This window comes from Hyperolius riggenbachi, chromosome 9 (assembly GCF_040937935.1).
Source record: "Hyperolius riggenbachi isolate aHypRig1 chromosome 9, aHypRig1.pri, whole genome shotgun sequence".
NCBI lineage: Eukaryota > Metazoa > Chordata > Amphibia > Anura > Hyperoliidae > Hyperolius > Hyperolius riggenbachi.
This window is the reverse complement of record NC_090654.1, coordinates 115,409,563-115,433,262: the sequence shown is the minus strand read 5'-3', so window position 1 is coordinate 115,433,262 and position 23,700 is coordinate 115,409,563. Positions and strand designations below refer to the sequence as shown.

At 45.1% G+C, this 23,700-nt stretch overlaps 1 protein-coding gene across 1 annotated transcript in view; it reads left to right on the top strand.

Annotated features, from left to right (window-relative positions):
* The window catches only part of ZFYVE19 (zinc finger FYVE-type containing 19), a 62,781-nt gene that overhangs the window by 10,095 nt on the left and 28,986 nt on the right, over positions 1-23,700 (top strand). Inside the window, exons 3-7 of the mRNA XM_068253381.1 lie at positions 2,781-2,902; positions 3,847-3,900; positions 16,371-16,528; positions 19,784-19,929; positions 22,737-22,851. Coding sequence (XP_068109482.1) covers positions 2,781-2,902; positions 3,847-3,900; positions 16,371-16,528; positions 19,784-19,929; positions 22,737-22,851 — 595 coding nt within the window. The remainder of the gene's footprint in view (positions 1-2,780; positions 2,903-3,846; positions 3,901-16,370; positions 16,529-19,783; positions 19,930-22,736; positions 22,852-23,700) is intronic.

Genomic DNA, 23,700 nt, shown 5'->3' with positions numbered 1-23,700 from the left:
GTCAGAGCTGGCTGTGTTTATCTCTATAGTGTCAGTCTGCTGCTCTCCCCGCCTCCTGCAGAACTCCAGTCCCCGCCTGTATCACTTCCCTTCCTGCTGATTCGAGGGAAGGGAGGGGGGCAGGGACCGGTGCTATGCAGGAGACGGGGGAGCAGCTGAGACTGACACTACAGATGTAAACACAGCCTCACAGCACTGCTGTGATTTATGAGGGATTGCAGAGTGCAGGGGACCTTAGTGGGGTTTGGGATAGCAACAGAGGCTGGGCTGTATAGGCAGATCCAGCCTCTGTATGCAGATAACACTCTTTAAATACACCTCGTGTTCTCTTTAATACTGAATGAGGACAGATAACTCTGGCTACCTAGTAGTAAGGAGCAGGGCTGTGGAGTCGGAGTCGTGGAGTCGGGCAATTTTGGGTGCCTGGAGTCGGAGTCGGGAAAAAATGCACCGACTCCGACTCCTAATGAATTTGTAACTGTAATTAAAATAGAAAATATGATAAAATGTTATATTTCTCAGATAATAGTCATTAAAAATAATGTATATATACAGTAATAGCTGTGCTTAGTCCACAAAAATGAAATAAACCAATCAAAATTAGTTACTTGTGCTGCTTCAATAAAGCAGTCCCCGTATTTTTAAGGTCAGATATACATATCTGATTGTGACTGTATATATGATGTGTACACAGGAATCTCTTATATATACTAAATAACATCTATGCTGTAAGAATAAAGCCTGATGTGTAGCTGTGTCACTAATAGAGATGGTCAACGAGATGGAAATAATTCTGCATTGATGCTGATTTATGCAAATGTATGCACTCCCTTTGCTGATGAAATTTGATATGTTATTAAAATTTGGTTTGGTGACTACAAATTAAAGGGTAACTGAGACGGATGAAAAGTAAAGTTTTATACATACCTGGGGCTTCCTCCAGCCCCCTTTAGGCTAATCAGTCCCTCACTGTCCTCCACCACCCGGATCTTCTGCTATGAGTCCTGGTAATTCAGCCAGTCAGCGCTGTCCGGCCGCATGCCGCTCCCACAGCCAGGAACATTCTGCACCTGCGCAATAGTGCTGCACAGGTGTAGTATGCTCCTGACTGGCTCAAGTACCTGGACTCATAGCAGAAGATCCAGGTGGTGGAGGAGGACAACGAGGGACTGATTATTCTGAAGGCAGCTGGAGGAAGCCCCAGGTATGTATAAAACTTTAATTTCATCTGTTTCAGGTTTACTTTGTTACACAGTAGTACTATACTCTACATATGCACTCCCCACAGAGGTGCAGGGTATCCACTGAGAATGCTGTGCACATTGAACACAGAGGTGTTGTCTGTTTACAATCTCCTCATTCCCCTGCAGAGTACCTGCACATCATTCTTACATGTACCCACACTTACATTGCCTAGGGCCTGATAGATGTTCTTTGTTCCGGTTTGCACCTTTTACAAGTACTCTTACCAAGGACTAGTTTTAGTCTAAAGGGAATAAATATAGTAGTCTACATATCCTTCTCACTTCAGTTGTCTTGTAAAATTCCTAAGCGTTGGCAGTTAAGAGACGAATTTCATGTTACATACTTTTAATCAACAAAATTGTAATATGCAAATTAGAGGAGTCGGAGTCGGTGGAATCCTAAACTGAGGAGTCGGAGTCGGTGGATTTTTGGACCGACTCCACAGCCCTGGTAAGGAGTACCTGTGACTAAGGGGCCTATAACAACAAGGGAACTAAGGGAGAAGTGACAGCGGGGTCAACCAGCTCACTTGCAGTGCTGTTCGGCAGGTATTTATAGCGTTTTTTATGGAGGGTGAGGACTACTGTGCCTACAGGCTCCTGTGATGTAAATCCGGGCCTGAGTGGGCGCAGAAAAAGCATGGTAAGCGTAACTATTCGGGATACGCTGCCATTTCATGTATGGGCCATTTTGCATCCACCGCATTCGCGTCACTACCCATTTCCTTGTCTGCCGTACTATTTGTGGCCATCCGCTGCTTACCCTGAAACTGATCGGACACCAGAAGATTGTAAAAAATCAATGTAAATTCTACCTAGCAATAGGGAGGATTCTGATTGGTCCCATTGGTACAAACCACTGGGGTGCCCCATGATTATTTTGGTCTCCGATCCCCTGTAGTGGACCAAACAGTGGCGTAATTAAATCCATGAGACAGGTGAGTATTTTCCATGCGGTGCCCAGCTTGGCGTCCGTTCCTATAGGCTTCCATTGTGTCCGACTTGTGTTTGCTGCGTGGATGTGACACAGTTGTGGAAAAATGCAACTTTGTTGCAACTTTGCATTTGTGGTCCAATCTGTGCCAGTTGCGTTCACTGACAGTGTGACAGTGAAGGTGTGAACGCATCCTATCCTATTAATAACATAGGATGCATTCACCGTCCGATTTTGCGGTTTTCTGTGTTTCACGAAACGCTGAGGTTGTTTTTTTTTTTTAGCACATAATTTCCTCTCTAAGAAAGCTCATGCTGGCCCTATGTCACCTCTTCCCCTGCTTTACTTTGTTCAGTAAGTATCCCAGCACCTTCTGTGCATCTAAGCTACTTCTAATCCTGGGAAGGGTAGTGGGTATCTTCCCTACTTGTTACCAGAAAGGGCAGGACAAAGCAGTCATCTCAGAAAATCCACTCAGAATAATAACTGAACAGTTGAATTTGCACTTTCTTCTTTACAGGATATTGTTTTTCTGCTTTTACTGTATTTTCCATGAGGTGGATTTCTAAAGGCTGATTTACATTCATGTATCCTTTTTGCAGTGTGGCTGTAAATCCTGTGGGCACGCCTTCTGTGCCGGATGCCTGGGGTTCACTGCCATTCTCCCAGCATACGGCAATGCCAAGCAGAAGGTCTGCAAGAAATGTCATGAATCCATCAGCAGGTGAGCATAAGTACAGACACCATCATAGAGGGAAAAGGAGGCTTGACACGTACCTATGAAATAGCCACTGGGAGACTTGGGTGCAGGATACAGCCAATATATGGCTTATCCTGCTCCTGCACAAGTCCTGGCGGCATTAATTACTAATTCCCCTCTAGGTCAATGTGGATGGTAGGTAATGATGTAATTCAGCTTCCAGCTGTTGCTGGAGGTCTGAATTATTGTGTTTTAAAAGTAACTTCAGCTCCGTCTTCTGATGGCGCCGAAGTTGCTCACTGTGCGCCACTATAGTCGTAATTTTTATTTCAGCCTATGGTGGCAGCGGCTACGCCCAAATACCTGCACTGAAAAAGATACCCACAATGGGTTGGGGGGGGGGGCGGGTTGGGAGACAACCAACCAACCACCCACCCGCCCACTTGATGCATGTGGCGATGCACAAATTAGACTCCACCCGGGTGTCCAGAGTAATCTGGATGTGGTCGCACTCTTGAGGAAACAAATGGCACTAGGTGTGGCTAGGCCACATGAGACCAATCTCAAACCTCAAAAGGAGGGTGAAAAGCATGAAGCGAGGAAAGAGGCACTTAGAGGTGAATAAAACTACAATAAAATCAACTAAAAATAAAAAAAACTGGTGTTTTTACCTCAATAAAGACAACTTCATATAACAATGAAGTTTATTTAGCTTTAGGAATTATTTCTGTAGAGACATGCTGTGGAGGGTGGAAGATGGACATTGAGCAGTGGATGAGTGAGCAGTGCCCATAGTTTGGAGAATAATTCACTTCTTTGACACTTAGTTCTCTTATGACTGATCACTATACAACATCATGGGACAGCTGTACAGACACTAGATTACTGCATGAGACAATCAGCTTTATACATTGGCCTGTCATTTTTCAGGCTCTCTAAAAGTCTTGTATTATTTTGTTGTTTTTCAGAGGGGATCAGCGAAATAATTCATCTAAATGGTCTCCACCAGAGAATTACAAGAAGTAAGTTTTCAAGCATTGTATTCAAATACATAGCGGATCATTTTACATGGATGGTCTGACCAAGCATATACACATTTTGTAAAATGTAGTTTACGGTTGGATTGATACTTACGATACTCTGAGTGAAAAGTGTATGTCACACACAGCCACTAGCATTGTATGTACATCTGCAGTGTTTTTTCATGGTAAGCGTTACCATGCTGACGTGAGGTACAGTATGCACGTTTTTCTACTAACAGTTATAAATGAATGTGGCTGTAATACTTGAATCTGATACAGGTATTGGTAATACATTTCCCCATTACATGCAGTAATAATAGAATCAGTTTTAGCCAGGGTTTCACTTTCCCTAAAGTTAGTGTGAAGAAAAAACAAATACCTACCTAAGGAGAGGGAAGGCTCTGGGTCCTATAGAGCCTTCCCGCTCCTCTCACGCTCCCCATGTTCTGGCTCCTCCGTCTGTATTTCCTGCTGCGGGAGGCTTTGGAAGTCTTCAGGAGCCAGCGTTCTCCTGAAGATGGGAGGCTCTGTACTGCGCATGCATGAACATGCGTGAGAGCATGCTAGCGCAGGCAACATCAGTAGTATTGGCGTGCACAGACAGTGCATGGCAATATTACTCTTACTTCCACCAGTAATCACCGTGAGTTACTCTATGAGCGCGCCCTGTTGTTCTCGAGTAGCGTGACTATTGCTGTGGTAACGATAATGCTCATTAATACCAAGCATTACTATATCAATGGTCACACTACCTGAGTACCACAGCTGTGCTAATAGCATAATTCATGGTACTTACTGGTAGAAGTAAGGGTAATATTGCCGCGCGCTGCCTGTGCAGGGCAGTGTCACCGCAGTTTCGTTCATCTATCCCTATATCCCTTGCATTGCAGAAAAAATGTGCATGTGTACTCACTGCTCATACAATTCTGTGGAGCTGTTCACTTCTCTGCATTGTATTGTGTTGCTCTAGTCTAACTCACTGCATGCAGGCTTTGAATTAACATGTCTATAGTAATGTGCACAGTGTCGGTTGCAGATCACATACGTAACGTGTGTATATATACAGCTTTAGAGTGGTGGTCCACAACTATTGTGTTTCCCCTAAAGTAAGACATCCCTTGATAATAAGGCCTAGCAGGAATTCCTAGCATGCTTGAAATATAAGACATCCCCTGAATGTAAGCCCTAGGAACAAGCCTGCATGACCCCAGCAAGTCACGCTCAATACAAAGCCTGGATACAGGAGAGCAGCGGTATAATGTGAGTTCTACAGTCCTGTATATGTGTCAGGCAATTTGTGGTTTTGTTGGAGCCAGCCCTCCTGATCTGTGGTGATAAGCATCAGCAGCACTTCACTTCTTCACCTTTTCCCAGGACACACAGCTTATCCTATCATAGGTTTGGGGAGCCTGAAAGCAAGATAGAGACTTACCCACATAATCAGCAGAATCAATTTCTTGTAAGTGAGAGCCAATATCTGCAAACCACAAGCTCTGTGTATGCTGCTTGTGTTTCAGCATGGCATGCAGTATATACATTCTGTATAGGAAAACTACCAGTGTTTCCCCAAAAATAAGACATCCTCTGAAAATAAGCCCTAGCACATCTTTTGGAGCAAAAATTAGTATAAGACAGTGTCTTATTTTTGGGGAAACACGGTAGATATATTCACCGCCCCCAGGCACTGTGACAGCTGACAGATCTCTGAATGTATGGATCTTGTGCCATTCTGTACTGCTGACAGTTACCCATGCTGCAGTCCTGTATAGATTGTGGACACCTCTCCATTTGCTGTGCTTTACAGATGGTCAGTGAGATGCTAATAATTCTGTCTTGAATGCAGATTGTAAGCAGCTTAGAAATGGGCCAACCGAAAGCACTTCCTGAGAATATTGAATGTTCCAGCTACAAGATGCATTCATTTTGCATGCTCGCCAGATGTATTCGCATCTCATTGGCCATCTGTGCTCTGAAGAGATGGCAGATGTGAATGTGATGCTTATAGTTATTCAGATTTTATGTTCATTTATGCAGCTTAGAATTGGATCGAATTGCTTTTAATTGGCCCAATTCCAAACTTAAAACATTTGCCTCCCCTGAATGTATAAACCTCTGATTGAGCATCCCTATTCCTCTGCATTAGTGTGAGTGGAGTGTTGGCAGGAAATGAAGACTGGAGCCACAGTTTTCACAGGGTGACACAGAGCAGTAGGCTGGATCTGTAAACTGTACAGACAGTACTATGCAGGTACTAGGGAGTAGGCCTGAACGATTTTAGGAAAATATTGAATTGCACGATTTCTGTCAGAAATTGCGATTTCGATTCACGATTAAAATCAACATTTAGCGCTAACTTCACAATGTACAGTAACATTTACAAACATACATCAACAGAAAATAACATCATACTATCACATTGCTAGTATGATGTCATTTTCTGTCATGTTTGTAAATGTTACTGCAGTGCATTGTGAATTTATCAAAACAAATGGCTATTAATGTAATGCATAAATGCACTGATGAAAACTTGAGGCAGCAACTTAGAGTCCTTCCTTAGCTCTGAGACTCCGCAGGCCTGCAGCACTATATGTGATGAGAGCTCCTGCACCCCTGCAGCACTACGCAAGTGAGATCTCCTGCATCCTTCCAGCACCATACAGTTGGTACCGCCTGCAGCACTACACAGTTGGTACCGCCTGCAGCACTACACAGTTGGTACCGCCTGCAGCACTACACAGTTGGGACCGCCTGCAGCACTACACAGTTGGGACCGCCTGCAGCACTACACAGTTGGGACCGCCTGCAGCACTACACAGTTGGGACCGCCTGCAGCACTACACAGTTGGGACCGCCTGCAGCACTACACAGTTGGGACCGCCTGCAGCACTACACAGTTGGGACCGCCTGCAGCACTACACAGTTGGGACCGCCTGCAGCACTACACAGTTGGGACCGCCTGCATCCCTGCAGCACTACACAGTTGGGACCGCCTGCATCCCTGCAGCACTACACAGTTGGGACTGCCTGCATCCCTGCAGCACTACACAGTTGGGACCGCCTGCATCCCTGCAGCACTACACAGTTGGGACCGCCTGCATCCCTGCAGCACTACACAGTTGGGACCGCCTGCATCCCTGCAGCACTACACAGTTGGGACCGCCTGCATCCCTGCAGCACTACACAGTTGGGACCGCCTGCATCCCTGCAGCACTACACAGTTGGGACCGCCTGCATCCCTGCAGCACTACACAGTTGGGACCGCCTGCATCCCTGCAGCACTACACAGTTGGGACCGCCTGCATCCCTGCAGCACTACACAGTTGGGACCGCCTGCATCCCTGCAGCACTACACAGTTGGGACCGCCTGCATCCCTGCAGCACTACACAGTTGGGACCGCCTGCATCCCTGCAGCACTACACAGTTGGGACCGCCTGCATCCCTGCAGCACTACACAGTTGGGACCGCCTGCATCCCTGCAGCACTACACAGTTGGGACCGCCTGCATCCCTGCAGCACTACACAGTTGGGACCGCCTGCATCCCTGCAGCACTACACAGTTGGGACCGCCTGCATCCCTGCAGCACTACACAGTTGGGACCGCCTGCATCCCTGCAGCACTACACAGTTGGGACCGCCTGCATCCCTGCAGCACTACACAGTTGGGACCGCCTGCATCCCTGCAGCACTACACAGTTGGGACCGCCTGCATCCCTGCAGCACTACACAGTTGGGACCGCCTGCATCCCTGCAGCACTACACAGTTGGGACCGCCTGCATCCCTGCAGCACTACACAGTTGGGACCGCCTGCATCCCTGCAGCACTACACAGTTGGGACCGCCTGCATCCCTGCAGCACTACACAGTTGGGACCGCCTGCATCCCTGCAGCACTACACAGTTGGGACCGCCTGCATCCCTGCAGCACTACACAGTAGGGGCCGCCTGCATTCCTGCAGCACTACACAGTAGGGGCCGCCTGCATTCCTGCAGCACTACACAGTACGGGCCGCCTGCATTCCTGCAGCACTACACAGTACGGGCCGCCTGCATTCCTGCAGCACTACACAGTAGGGGCCGCCTGCATCCCTGCAGCACTACACAGTAGGGGCCGCCTGCAGCACTACACAGTAGGGGCCGCCTGCAGCACTACACAGTAGGGGCCGCCTGCAGCACTACACAGTAGGGGCCGCCTGCAGCACTACACAGTAGGGGCCGCCTGCAGCACTACACAGTAGGGGCCGCCTGCATCCCTGCAGCACTACACAGTAGGGGCCGCCTGCATCCCTGCAGCACTACACAGTAGGGGCCGCCTGCATTCCTGCAGCACTACACAGTAGGGGCCGCCTGCATCCCTGCAGCACTACACAGTAGGGGCCGCCTGCATCCCTGCAGCACTACACAGTAGGGGCCACCTGCATCCCTGCAGCACTACACAGTAGGGGCCACCTGCATCCCTGCAGCACTACACAGTAGGGGCCGCCTGCAGCACTACACAGTAGGGGCCGCCTGCATCCCTGCAGCACTACACATGTGATACTGCCTGCATTCCTTCAGCATTACACAGGTGAAAGCTGTGTTGCTGGGACCCCTCCACCTGCCGGTATCTGTGTGCGATGGGCCAGGATTTGTAGTGTGTTGCTGGGACCCCTCATCCTCTGGCTGCAGTATCGGGAATCGGCATCCAGCACATGACTGGAAAGGAGGACTTTTCTTGCCACATCAGTGCTATGCAGATCATTCCTGCAAATTACAGCGATGTCCATGGAGGAGGGGGGTGTCAGGGTATTGGCATTGCATAGGCAGAAGCAGCCTGTGGGGTGTTTAGTGAAATACACTAGTACACAAATCAGATTACTAAGAAAACAAAGGGGTTTCTTATTCCTGTCTTCTCATAAATGGCAATGTGGTGAGTACTTGGGATGGCAGCTCTGTGTTGGAGTGCAGTACAGACCTGCTATGAAAAGGGAGAGAGATGGCAAGTGACAGATTGGCGAGGGGCACCCAGAAGTATGAGGACAAATTGATAAAAACGATATATATATATCAGATATGTATATGTTAGACACATATGTCATAGCCAGCCCCCTGCACTCTCACGATATCAGAGGGCCTTGCCTGACTGACATAGTCTGACTTCAGTCACCGAGGCGTATGCTGGAGACACACGGGCCTCTGCTCTGTCACCGTGAGGCCTTCCACGGACCGCGCCAGGCTCTCGTGGTGCAGACATGCACTTCCTGAAGCCTTGCGGAACACGTCACTGACGTGAGCCGCGCAACGCAGGAGACAGATGAGAGCCTCCACTCGCTACTGTGCACGGAGCGGCAAGATGTGCACAGCAGTAGGACTGCGTTATACATTAAGATGAAACTTGCTTATGATGCCCATAAGTCAGGTGATGTATGGGCAGGTCGACCATGAGACAGATCATATTCGATCAGATAGGTCTCTGTTGCCCACAGACCAATTTTCAATAGATTTCATCATGAAATCCATCCAAAATCGGTCTAGGTCTGCTGCCTGCCTGACCGCCCCTATGTATAAAAATGTCTTTCTGGTGCCAGTGCTCTGTAAAATCAATCCCCCGGGGCAAATTCTGGCCCTCTCCGCCATGTGCGTGTCGCCACAATCAGGTGTACCATGTGGCATCAGGCTTGTGTTATGACGTTGCACACGTATCTAGTACCACATGGTACACATGCTCGCGGTGACGGCGGAGGAGATCAGGAGGCTTACTGGCGAAGAGGTGAGATTTGAAAACACTGCAGATAAGCCCAGGGGGACATTTTACCCGAGGGGACCACTGGTCAGGGGTTCATCAGTTGTCATGATATCGAATGCCGTTACCACTGCGCACCCAATCGACCACTTGCGACCGAGATTTTCCAGCATGTCTGATCGATCCCTCTGACTGACTTCATCTTGACATTGATCGATACATCAATCGGTTGGACATGTTGTGGCACCCACACTGTGGTCTAATTACATGATGAACCATGGAGGCAAGGTACACACACAATTCCATAAAAATGGCCATAAGCGCCTATCGGTTGCGTTTAATGCAGCAAAATGGCAGTGTTTGGTAACGCCATGTTACTTTTTCTTTCTCTGCTGGGTAACGCCACCGCAGGTGCAAAACTATGATGTGGTGGTGTTACCCGGTAGCAAAAAAAGCGACTTGACTCACCTGAGCCAATAGGGGAGCTGCTCTTCCAGAGTATGTGCCAAGCTATAGCAAGTGAGTCTGTGCACGGAAGCAGCTAACAGGAGGTGAATTCTCAGCCTTCAGCTTACCGTGGAAAAGGGGCATTAGAAGTGATACAGCAGGGAAACCAAGAACTGCAGGGTTCTACAAAACCAGCTCTCACATTTCAACCATCAGCGTCTCACTTTAATGACCCTCTTCTAATGGCAGCAACTGCAAAATATTTATGCATTGGTGGAACTCTCTACAGACATAAAATGGTGCAATCTGACTTCCGGTTCCGGCGCCCTGGAGGGAAGCGGCTAGAGTGAAGAGCTCCTGAGACCGATCCCAAAGTGTGCAGCCTTTCAGCCAACTAAAGCGCCCACACAACCTGAGCTGTTGGGGACACGCTGTTGGGAGACCGTAGAGGAGTAAGACCGCTGATGGACCGGTATCTCACGCGATCTGACAAGCGAGACAAACGCGCCGCAGATAAAACTCCCAAGATGGCAAAAAACAAGGAAGGCCGCCGGCAATCCCCGACCCGCAATACCCGTAATACTGCGGGGGAACTTGAATGGGACGAGACTACACAAGCCCAAGGATGGGACTCTGACTCGGACGCAGCTTCAGAAAGAAGTGAGTCAAGCGCACGTTACATGAAAATAGCAAAAGCAGTAGTCACACAACTCAGGCCTGACTTAGAGTCTATGATACAAGATGCAGTCACGCAATCCTTGAAAAAAGTACATAAAGAACTGCAGGCACATACTTCACGACTAACACAAGCTGAAAAACGTATTTCCACGCTAGAAGATGATTGTACATCCCAGAAAGACACCCAAGAAAAGCTTCTGAAAGAAAACAGGGAGATGCATGAAAAGCTTCAAGATCTGGAAAACAGATCTAGGCGCAGCAACCTGAGAGTGGTAGGATTGCCAGAATCCTATACAGCTACCTTCTTACCCAAGTTTTGTGCGGAAACTATCCCTGAACTTTTGGGACTAGAGGGCCCTTACAAAGTAGAGAGAGCTCACAGAGTGGGTCCCCCACAATCAGCAGAAAACAAAAAAGGCCCACGAATAATAATGGTCAAGTATCTGGACTACGCCGAGAAAACAGCCATCCTTAGAGCTTTTCGACAGAACGGGCAACTGCTGGAGTTTGAAGGGCAGAGGATTAGACTTTTCAATGACTTCTCTTTAGAAGTCTCTAAAATGCGACAAAAATTTAACTCTGCATGCGCTGAATGTGTCAGACGTCAGTGGAAATTTACCTTGCTGTACCCAGCAACCTTAAAAGTCACAGATAACAAAGGAGAAACCCACACCTTTAAGAACTCACATGATGCTGATCAGCACCTCAGAAAAACCGCGGACCCAGAATCTTCACCTCCAGCTGAAGATGCGGGAAATCCTGAACTTTGCAAGTATAGCATCTGTTGCCAATTCTCCTTATGTTTTCTTTCAAATTATCTATGGCGCTGCTCCTCACAGCACCAAGTTCATGGTTTTCTTTATTCTCTCGTCAAACTCTATCAATCCATTTGTTGAACTGGACTGCTGAACTTGACGATATATAGAAAGGCTGACAGACTTGATGGGATCTGGAAGCTTGCTGAGTTTAGACATAGCTCGATGTCCCCCACTAGGGGAAGAAGTGAAGACACGTTGTTTTTGATGACTCTGATCCTAATTATATTAGTTTTGGTATTTTTAATACTGAAAATAGATAAGATATACAATTTAAAAGTACTCAGATGGTTCGGGGAAGGGTTAGGTTCGCTCGCACTGTTTGCCAGCGAAACAGGGGGTCACCGTCCTATAGGGATTAATAATTCTGCTGTTATGGTTGGGATAACTCAATGCGAATTCTTACTACATCTGACCACAGGTATCTTAAACCTTATACATGGGACTAAATTTTTGTAGTTGGAATGTGAAGGGCCTTAGATCCCCTCATAAAAGAAATATGGTATTGCGTCATCTTAAAAAGTTAAAGACAGACGTTGCATTACTACAAGAAACACACCTGACAGACTCACAGTTCCCCTTCATGAAAAAGCACTGGGTTGGAAAAATTCTGGGTTCGCCCTCACGTGACAGAAAAGCTGGGGTCTTAGTGCTCTTTCATAAAAATTTCAAAGGAACAATAATAGATCACCAAGCTGATACGGAAGGCAGATGGATAAGAATTCGCATACAAGCAGGAAGGGAAATTACAAATGTCCTAAATGTCTATGGGCCCAATGAAGATAATGACACATTCTTGTCAGAGATCAATGCTTTAATTTTAAATGATATGTCATCAAGTTGGATAGTTGCTGGAGATTATAATGCAGTTCCCAATACCAAGGAAGATAGATCAGGGACCCGCAAAGCACCAGCCCTATATCAGAAAAAGTCAGATCGACTTGCAGCTTTTATGCAAGATACCAAATTAGTGGATGTTTGGCGCCTAACTCATCCATGTGACAGAACCTATACCTTCTTCTCCCCTCCACATGATGTCTGGTCCAGACTGGACATGTTTCTAACCTCAGACAAAATTGTACAAAGAACTACAGTTGCTGATATAAAAGATATGGTTATATCTGACCACACCCCCATCACGCTTACTCTGAGAGATGAGACTCCCAGGGGATCAGACATTATCTGGAGGTTCCCTACACAACTTTATCAAGACGAGCAATTCGCTAGTCTGCTACAACAATGGTGGTTAGATTTTCAAGAAAATAATAAAATACACATCTCCCAACCTAGTCTATACTGGGAAACGGCGAAAGTAGTACTGAGAGGGAGAATAATTGCATACATGGCAGGAAAAAAGAAAGAGGCTAACTTATCATACTCCAGTGCAGTCAAGGAAGTCAGAGAAGCCTGGATACATTTCCAGTCTCTTCCCAATCAAGAAAACAAACTGCAATGGCTAAAAAAGAAATTAGAGGTAGATAAATGGCTTAAAAACAAAGAATTACTAAATGGAACATATAGAGAAATTAGGTTCAGGCGATTCGGAAACAAGATGAGCAAAATGCTAAGCAACATTATTAAAGGCTCTAAACCATCTAATAATATTCTCTCTATAACAGATGAAACAGGATCACTCTTGACAGACCCTCAAAAAATAGCTGACCGATTTCAGAGATACTACGCACAGCTCTACAGTGAGGGAACTATTCCACCCCAAACAATTGTCCTTGAATCATTGATTCAGGAAGCAAAGCTGCCTTCATTAAATGAGTCAGATTTACTAATATTAAATACAGAAGTGACACAGAATGAAATACTAGACACTATCAAAGACCTGAAAAATTACAAAGCTCCAGGACCTGATGGGTTTACGGCAGAATTTTTCAAAATGTTGAAAGCAGAAGTAGTTCCCTCCCTGCAGAATATGTTCAACGACATAATTCAAAAAGGGGTAATGCCTCCGTCAGCAAGAATGGCTCACATCAAATTAATCCCAAAACAGGGCAAAAATCCAGTGGACCCGGCAGCCTATAGGCCAATATCTCTAATTAACCAAGATATCAAGATTCTTACCAAGATCATGGCGGATAGGCTGGCGGGTCTAATGCACAAACTGGTAAGCCCAACACAAGCAGGATTTATCAAAAATCGCTCTGCGGTCATGAATTTACGTAAAGTGATCACTGTTCTGGACCATGCTAAAGCCTATCCGGACACAGCCAGGGAACATGTCATATTACTACTAGATGCTGAAAAAGCATTTGACAATGTTCGCTGGCTGTGGCTTGAGAATGTACTTCAACAGATGGGAATCACTGGCCCCTTCCAACATTTAATAAAGGCTCTACATGATGGCCCAACTGCTCAAATACATACCCCAGGCTTTTTGTCCCCCAAAATACACCTACAGAAGGGCACCCGACAAGGCTGCCCTTTATCCCCTCTCCTATTTAATTTGGCCCTAGAGCCCCTGTTGCGTACTCTACAAATACAAATTACAGGTATCTCAATTAATAACACTGAGGTTTCTCAAGCCGTATTTGCGGATGATATGCTTCTCTTTATGTCCAGACCCCAGGAAGAATTAGCCAAGGTACTAGGCATTATTGACAAAATAGGGAGATACAGTGGATTTAAAGTAAATTTAGAAAAGAGCGAGCTCTTACAACTATCCACACGGGCTGAGCGCTCTACACTATCAGCTATATCCCCTGTTCCCATAAAACAACAGGTGAGGTACCTTGGCATCAAACTATCAAGAGACCCACACTCCCTATATGACCTTAACTATAAGCCATTGTTCAAGGAAATTACCCAACTACTACAAAGGTGGGAAAACCTCCCACTAAATTTAATGGGAAGAGCCGCAGTCATTAAATCAGTTTGCTTCGGGAAATTATTGTTCCCACTCCAAACAATTCCACTCCTGCTGAAGCATGGCGATGTTAAACTGATGGAGAGAGCCTTTAATAGATTTTTATGGAGAGGTCGCAAAATCAGAATAGCTTACACTAAATTGCAACTTCCTAAGGATAAAGGTGGGCTTAATCTACCTAATATTCGCTCTTATAATCTAGCGTGTCTTTTCAGACACATTAGAGATTGGGAATGCAAGTCTAGTACTTATTCCAACTACGAATTGGAAAAATCATACATGGAACCATGGTCTCCGATGGCAGTCCTTCACACAGCATACAAAGACCTACCAGTCAGGCTGAAACATAGTAGAATGGTAAGGGATACCTGGGCAACTTGGAAAGCATTACGCATTTGGTTTAAACAACCAGCTAGCATTTCAAAGTACATGCCTCTATGGGGTCACCCAGGCTTTCCGCCTAGTATATTGCATAAAGGCTTTCTTGATTGGGAAGAAAGAGGGGTCTCAAAACTGGGAAACCTGTGGTACTTTAGAAAGAACAGATGGTTCACATTTATAGAACTTAGAGCCTTATACGGCATACCTAGAACCCATTTTTTATATTATGCTCAACTGAAATCATACCTATCGAAAATAGTAGACAACATAGGCGAAGTGATGAATCTAAATGATTTTGATAGATTCCTAAATCCACAAAGACTCAAAGTGTCTTTATCTGAGATCCAGAAAAACATAGCTGACACATCCATACAAAAAAAGGCGAAGGGCAGCTTTGCGGCTTGGCTTAAAGATTTACCTATAGAAAACCTAAGTAACAACATCCTGGAAGGTAATAATCTGCTCCGTTCCCTTATCACAGACGAAACATGGCGAGAATCACATTTCAAAATGATACATAGGGCGAAATACGCCTTCAATATTAAATATAAGGATAGACCAGCTAACTATCAACCATATTGCCCCAAATGTTCTAGGTCTGATGCCTCTATGTTCCACTGTTTGTGGGAGTGCTCACCTATAAAAATCTTTTGGGCCAGGGTTCAAAATCTTGTCCTAGCAATGTGCAAATGTAATCTTACTATGTCACCACAATTATGTCTATTCAACTATAGTCCACAAGAAAAGTCCGCACAACCAAACCAAAGACAACCTTGTAAACAACTTCCAGGCTTAGCCCACATGATCATAATAGCTGCCCGCAAAGTAATATATAATAAATGGATCTACTCAAGTCTACCATCCATATGGGATGTCAAGCAGGAGCTTCTACATATCTTCCACCTAGACAACATAGAAACTCAAATGCATAAAGAAAAATACACCACACGTTTCTTTAAGATGTGGAAAAACTACATAATATATTCCCACAAACGAACTGAAATACTAGAGATAATGAAACCCTATAAGTACACTTCATGGTATGCGAAAAAAGATCTTCTAGGAGAACTAGGCCAACTAAAAATCTGATAAGTCTACAAAAGCTAAGGGCTCTCACAGCAACCAATCTTCCAGAAAGTAGAGTATCCTGTAAATAAATACTCAAACTCATTCTAAATAGGATGGTGACGGGGGGAGGGGGGGGGGGGGGTGAGTGAGGGTGGGAGTGTTTTCTGTTAAGGGGTGGAGGGGGGGTTGTTCTCTTCAGGAGTTTCCAAACTCTACCTGACTGTGTGTAGCTCTTTGAGCAAGTGTTAATGCCTGTACAACCTCATTACTTTGGACTCCCTGTGAGGACTGTTAAAATTCTTGAAAAACCAAATAAATTTTGTTTCAAAAAAAAAAAAAATGGTGCAATCACATTACCTAAGTTACTGAGTTAGTGACTGCACAACGTCAGGGATACATCTAAATGTTAAATGTCCTTAACAAATAAGAATATCATTAGCTAGTTCTCTTGTGTAAAAATCATGGTGACTAATGAGCTTTGTTTCAGGAGGGTGGCAGCGTTGGAGGCCAAGCAGAGTCAGCAAAGAGTGGTGCAGATGGGACCAGGAGTGTCACAGGGAGGGACAGACAAGTATCAGGGCTGGTCTCCGGAAGACAGAGCTATAGCTGCACGTCTTGACAAACTCAAGCAGGAAAGTAAACCAAGTGAGTGCAACAATGTGCAAACCTCGGGCTTTATTGTAATGTACCTAGAAAAGCCATTTACTGTATATACTCGGATATAAGTTGACCTCGTGTATAAGTCGACCCCAATATTTCAGCTGGATTTTTTTTTTGATCTCTCAAGTGTTAGTCTATCCAGCAAAGGTAATGGCTGCATTTGGGGACCAGAATGGGTTAATGACTACACTGAATAAAGTATTGTAGCCATTAACCCATTCTGGCCCCCAAGTGCAGCCAATAACTCCTCCAGGCCCCCAGCCATGAACCCTCTTATCTGTCCCCATCTTGTACTTACAGTATATGCAGAGCAATTGACAAGCAGTTACTTCAGTGGAAGCAGCCATTTACAGATCGATCGCCGGGCGCAGCTTCCTCTTGTCTCTCGTACTCCCACCGGTCTGTGAGCATTCGCATAGCTCTGGCTGACCTGTGTCATGTGACTTTGGAAGCCATAGCACCGCTATATGCTCACAGACCAGCATGAGTGAGAGAGGATGCTGCACCTGGCGATTGATCTGTGAGTGACAGCTACGTCACCCGCTCTGCATATAATTACACAGGGGGAGGATTGAGAGGATAGAGAGAGGCAGCTCTCCCTTTGGGTGGTGATGGGAGGGAGGAATGCAGGATTAAAGTACACTGGTGCCCTCATCATTCCAGGAAGGGGGAGAGAGTGGTGCCCTCCTGGCTATAAGGCAAGAAATGTAGGACTACTCATGTATAAGCCAATTCTCTTCCCCCACCCACACTTTATACTATGAGTCAGTCCTAAATTTCTCGACTTATAGCTGAGTATATACAGTAAATGTCATTCCGATTTTTTTTTTTTTTTTTTTTTTTTTCTTTTCAATTCAGGATTGCCTTAGGCCTGGTTCACGCGGGTGTTTACCGGCGTGTCAGTCAAATGCTTTTCTGGAAGCGTACAGAAAAGTATTTGACATTGGCCAGCTGTCGACGGCTTCCGGCGGGTTTCAACCCCATAGGGGACACAGAGACACGTTTGGAAATGACCCTGAAAGCAGCATGTTGCTTCCAGGGTCGGCTTAAACGATGGGAAAAATCGGGATCGTGCAAATAAACTACAGTACAGGCATTGCCCATTCACTTAACGACCAGTACTTTAAAGGATACATCCGGCAATTTAAAAATAAAAAAGTTTTACTTGCCTGGGGCTTCTTCCAGCCCCTAGAAGTCTGTTAGGTCCCATGGTGCGGCTCCCAGCCAGGCCTCTGCTCTCCACTCCAGAAGATCTTCTGCGCATGCGTCAGCCTCTCATTATCAGAGAGAATTGAACTGCTCACTCCTGGCAGTGGCAGCGCAATCACGAGAGGCACGCCTACGATAGCGGTGCTCAGTCAGCAATTTAGACGCTGTCAAAAGACTGAGCCCAAATTATGATAAAAACAGTATAATTCGGCAAACAGCAATAGCTGGAAGCCGAATTTTGTCTTACCCCCGAGTCAATGAGGCCTGGAGGGGGAATAGTAATTTAACACCTCCAAGGCTTTTGCAGGAGCAGGGTGAGCCATGTTTCAGCTTTACCCTGCGCCCAGATTTCCTGGGGCCTTGATTATTGAAACATTATTGAGTCTTGGGAAAAAACAAACAAACAAACAAAGATACCTACTTCAATAGTGGGAAGCCTCTGGATAGTTTCTTTCCTCCATCAATTGAACATTGATCTGGAAAGGACTTTCTGTGGGAAATCCAGCAGATCAGAGCACAGAAGTGCGGCCGCGAGTAGGAGAGTATCTATACTTTTATACAGCAGTGAACAATACAAAGTGGAAAGGAGAAGGTTTATTTTATGTTGAGAAAATCTTATAGCACTGTGTCACTGTAATAGGTGATATAATTGGTCAATATCCAGTAAATAGCAATTGTTTTCCCCATCTAGGAAATATGCCCATTGCCAATTTCTTCTTTTATTTTGGACAAATGTCACAGTACCATCTTGTGGCGCAAAGCAGTATTACATCTTATCCAGAAGAATACATTCTGTCACTAAAACACATTAACAGTCACTAAAAGCATTTCATTGTAGTATTTCACATATTTTAATACTAGACACTATAAATAAAGCAAATTTGCTAAACATTCATATATACTCACTTTGAAGCTGGTTCATATAGACAGATCTCCAGACAGTGTTTTAAAAACACATTTCATTGAATGGATCAAAGAAATCCACAAAAAGACAAACTATGTCTGTGATCTTATCGAGTCTAATGAAGGTAGCCATACATCTAGCGATGATGGGCAGATTCGACCAAGATGCCAACAAACACAAACGCGCATCGCACTGTGTAGGATTTGGTTCGCTGCCTCACGACATAAAATAAATGCACACCACTGAGGAAGCGCTACACAAATCAGTGTTATGTGAGAATATCCCACATCAAACCTCATAAACTGTGAAATAAAGTTCATATAAAAGTCCCCTTGGAACAGTCATAGAAACTGATGCAGTGGATAGGATGGAACTCAAGCTTGCTTGCATCAAATCTTGAATCACAGTTTTCTTCAAACACCACCACCACCACCATCACCACACCCTTTGTATGGCATTCACTGTCCTATAAGGTCATTATGCACCTTGGGACCATTCCCGGGTCCTCCCCCACCTCCCTGGCAATTGTAGCTTCCTCCTTGACTACCTTATATTAAGCTTCCATCGTTTAGCAGATTGTGCGATCGGCCATATACCTCAAGAATATTAAAACCTTTCATAGTGTAAAACTATAAGATTTATTATATATAAAAAGGCATTACACTCGCATGCATCTGGCGTTTTGTAATAACATGGAGTAATTTCGCCACAGGCTCACCCCCGCTTGTGGGCCACAGGTGGGCTCTCCTCAACATGCGGACACGTCTCAGGATCCCGTAGCTTCCACGCGCACAGCCCCATCCCCTCTGCGTTCCTGCTCGGGTGCCATGTGTGGATACGCTGCTGTCTCCTCTATCACTCGCTGAAGTGCTATATGCTATGACCTGTATACTGTATGGTACATTCTGCCACACTGGGTTAACACCATGCACCAGACCAGTCATTACACCCAAAATATAACAGCGGCTTTTGTAATTTTATTTTTAGCATCATAGTTATACAACAAAGTGAAGGGAACATTGTAGAGCAGCAAGTGTTATCGGGTTTCAAGCCAAATATGATTTAGTATTGTTAGGCCAATATTGTTCTTCTTTATACAGGTACAGTAATATGATTTTCTTTTGTAGGAGCTGTTCCTTCAATAGCTGAAATAGAATCCAGGGTAGAAGCTTTACGGAAAGACACACAAAAGCCTGTCCCGTCAGTACAAGAGATGGAGGATCGCCTGGCCATGTTACAGGGGAGGGTTCCTCCGTCCAAAGCAGCTAGACCGGTATTCAATATGATATATTGTACTCCTGCTGTATTTAATAAAGGACATTGTGCAGAGCTGGATATAACTTACCTAGAAATAACATTGTTCAGTCATTGTCATGTATTCTGTAAATATATTAAGTGTAACATACCCTTCATCTTCCTAAGGGTGCATACACACATCAGACCATAGTCTTTGGAAAATGCAAGATCACAGACCAATTTTACCCCCTTCCATGTAGTATGTGAGCCATACCTACACAGTCTATTCTATTGAGCTGAACTCCCCATCAGATAGAAATCTTTGCAAGATGCTCGTACACAAAGATGCTGTACACATGTAACAGATCAGTATCTGCAAAAGATCTGGTCCTGCAAAATGCATTCATAGTCTATGATATCTTGTTTAACAGACATTCATCTGCAGATCAGGTCCACCAGGATGGATCTTCAGATCTGCAGATGATTGTCTGATCTGCAGATGAATGTCTGTTAAACAAGGTGTGTATGAGGATCTGCAGATATCATAGACTATGAATGTATTTTGCAGGAACGAATATTTAGCAGGAACAGATTTTTTGCAGATACTGATCTGTTGCATGTGTACAGCATCTTTGTGTGCAGCATCTTGCAAAGATTTCTGTCTGATGGGGAGTTTAGCTCCATAGAATAGACTGTGTAGGGATGGCTCTCATACTACATGGAAGGGGGTAAAATTGGTCTGTGATCTTTCATTTTCCAAAGACTATGGTCTGATGTGTGTATGCACCTCAATAGTGGTAAGTACCATCACACTAAACTGCACTTTCTTTTTTTTTTTTATTGTATTTTTCTTAAAGGGCACTATAGTGAATTAGCTATTTTTTTTTTAAATAACAGGAACAATTAAACCGATAGGCAGTAGAAGTGTTAACCCCCCCCCCCACACACACACACAAAAAAACCAGATGTTAAAATAATGACCTATTCAGTGGGCATCCAGTCGCTTGTGATTGCATCAGAGATGGCGATTAGCTCATTCACTTGATAGGGACAACAAATGTAACAGTCATTTTTGAAGTGACTCAAAGATAAGGTAGGAATGGAGATACGTTCCTACCTACTAGAGGTCCCTTGTTCCGCTCTGGAATTTACTCCATCCCGCTACACTGCTCTTACTAACAGCATATCTTCTGAGGCCCCTAAAACATGAGCAGGCTCTTTTGTGGTCACCTCTCTGCATCCGTCCACCACGAGTGCTCTGTGCATGTCTGTTATTTTTTTTTTTTTATGCACAGTACACTTGAAAGAGGGAAGGATGCACACAGGGTGTCCACAAAAGAGCCTGCCCAAGTGCCAGGGGCTTTAGAAGCAATGCTTCTAGTAAGAGCAGTGTAGCTAGGCAGAGTAACTTCGGCAGCAGGGCGAGGGACCTCTAAATGGTAGGAACATACCACCATTCCTACTACATCTTTGAAGGGAGGTAAATTAATTTAACAAATGGCGGTTTTAATTGTTGTCCCTACAAGTGAATGAGATAATCGGCATCTCCAATGCTAACTATCAAAAGTGATGGGATAACCTCTGAATAGGTGATTACTGCAATGGCTCTGCTTATTTTTTTTTTCTCATTATTTTTTTTTTACACTTCTACCGGTTTCATTGTTATTAAAAATAAGTTAATTCGCTATAGTGCCTTTTAACTGAATAACCATGTCTTTAGGTACCTATTACTTTCTTAAACTGAACACCCATGTCTATGGGTAGCTTTCTTTTCTCATTGAGAATAACGGCTTTTTACTCTGTATGAAGCACTCATTGTTGGATTAGTATGGCTCTGTAATATTAACAAGCTGACACATCATTGCATTCCAGCGGTTCTGGAGGTGTGATTAGCTTTCAGGGACAACAAAGTGATGATTTACATATTCAGCTGCGATGCATTGTGGGAGACATCATAAGCTCACTCCAGCCTAAGTAATACCTTCTGTTTGAAGAAGGCAAAATTCTATTTTATGAAGCACTTATCAAAAGCTTAAAGAGAACCCGAGGTGGGTTTGAAGAATATTATCTGCATACAGAGGCTGGATCTGCCTATACAGCTCAGCCTCTGTTGCTATCCCAAACCCCCCTAAGGTCCCCCTGCACTCTGCAATCCCTCATAAATCACAGCCACGCTGGCTGTGTTTATCTCTATAGTGTCAGTCTGCTGCTCTCCCCGCCTCCTGCAGAACTCCAGTCCCCGCCTGCATCCCTTCCCTCCCTGCTGATTGGAGGGAAGGGACGGGGGCAGGGACCGGAGCTATGCAGGAGGCGGGGGAGCAGCTGAGACTGACACTACAGATGTAAACACAGCCTCACAGCACGGCTGTGATTTATGAGGGATTGCAGAGTGCAGGGGGAACTTAGTGGGGTTTGGGATAGCAACAGAGGCTGGGCTGTATAGGCAGATCCAGCCTCTGTATGCAGATAACATTCTTTAAACACACCTCGGGTTCTCTTTAAAGTTCACTGAGATAAACTTATCAAGGGCATTGCAAAGAAAGCTGGAACAGAAATGGATCAGTTGTTGAGAGCAACCAGTCAGAATCCTTTCTTTGGTCAGCAACTAAAATCTGACGATTTCTCTGGGAAACTATGGAATTTCTACTCCAGTTTATTTTTACCAGGCAGCTAGTTTTCAGGCTTTGTGCAGGATTCAGATGTGTAGAGAACAAATGGCTAATCTCAATTAGGGGGATGCCATATACCTTTTGTTTTAGAGGGCAGCATTCATTGAAAGAGTAATTACAAAGAGCTACTTGAATGCAATCCTATATGAGATATCTGTTTTATTTATTTTTGTAGAGTCACCAGCCACCTGATACCAGGACTCAGACAGAGAAAGTGGACCACATGCTGACTCAGCTGAGGGATGAAGTGGCCATAGATGAGCAGTGGAATCCAGAGGCTCAGTCTCAAGGTATACAAACAGTAGTAAAAATGCAGCCAGACAAACACCAGTGACTATACTCGGTCTATTTAACCACTTCCTGACCTGTGGACTCTGACACCTTAAAGGACAACTGAAGCAAGAAGAATATGGAGGCTGACATATATTTATTTCCTTTTATACAATACCAGTTGCCTTGCAGCCCTGCTGATCTATTTGGCTGCAGTAGTGTCTGAATAACGCCAGAAACAAGCATGCAGCTAATCTTGTCAGATCTGACAATAATGTCAGAAACACCTGATCTGCTGCGTGCTTGTTCAGGGTCTATGGCTGAAAGTATTAGAGCACAGGTGTCGAACTCCAGGCCTGGAGGGCCAGATCCGTGCCAGTGTTTAGGATGGACTGAGAAAGAGTCATGTGTTCTACCTGATGGACCACACCGTTCCTGATTCAGACCCATCAAATAATCTGAGCTGTGTCAAAAATGTGTGAGGACCTCGGCCCTCGAGGGACTGGTTTGACATCCCTGTAATAGAGGCAGAGGATCAGCAGGACAGCCAGGCAACTGGTATTGCTTAAAAGGAAATAAATATGACAGCCTCCGTATCCTTCTCGCTTCAGTTGTCCTTTAAGGACCAGAAACGGCTTCTTTTTTTCCCCCTCAGAAACAGAGCTGTGATCACTGTGATTGGCTCACAGTGATGACGGGGTCAGGAGCCAATGAAATCGGATCCTGACCGGTGGAAGGAGCTCTGCTGTCATTATGACAGCAGAGTGATCGGACTGCGGCGACGTCAGAGCAGTGTGAACGGTGACAGAGAGGGGTCTGTGTAGTGTGAGAAGCTGAAATCTACGCCCTTGCAGGAATAACAGGCCACA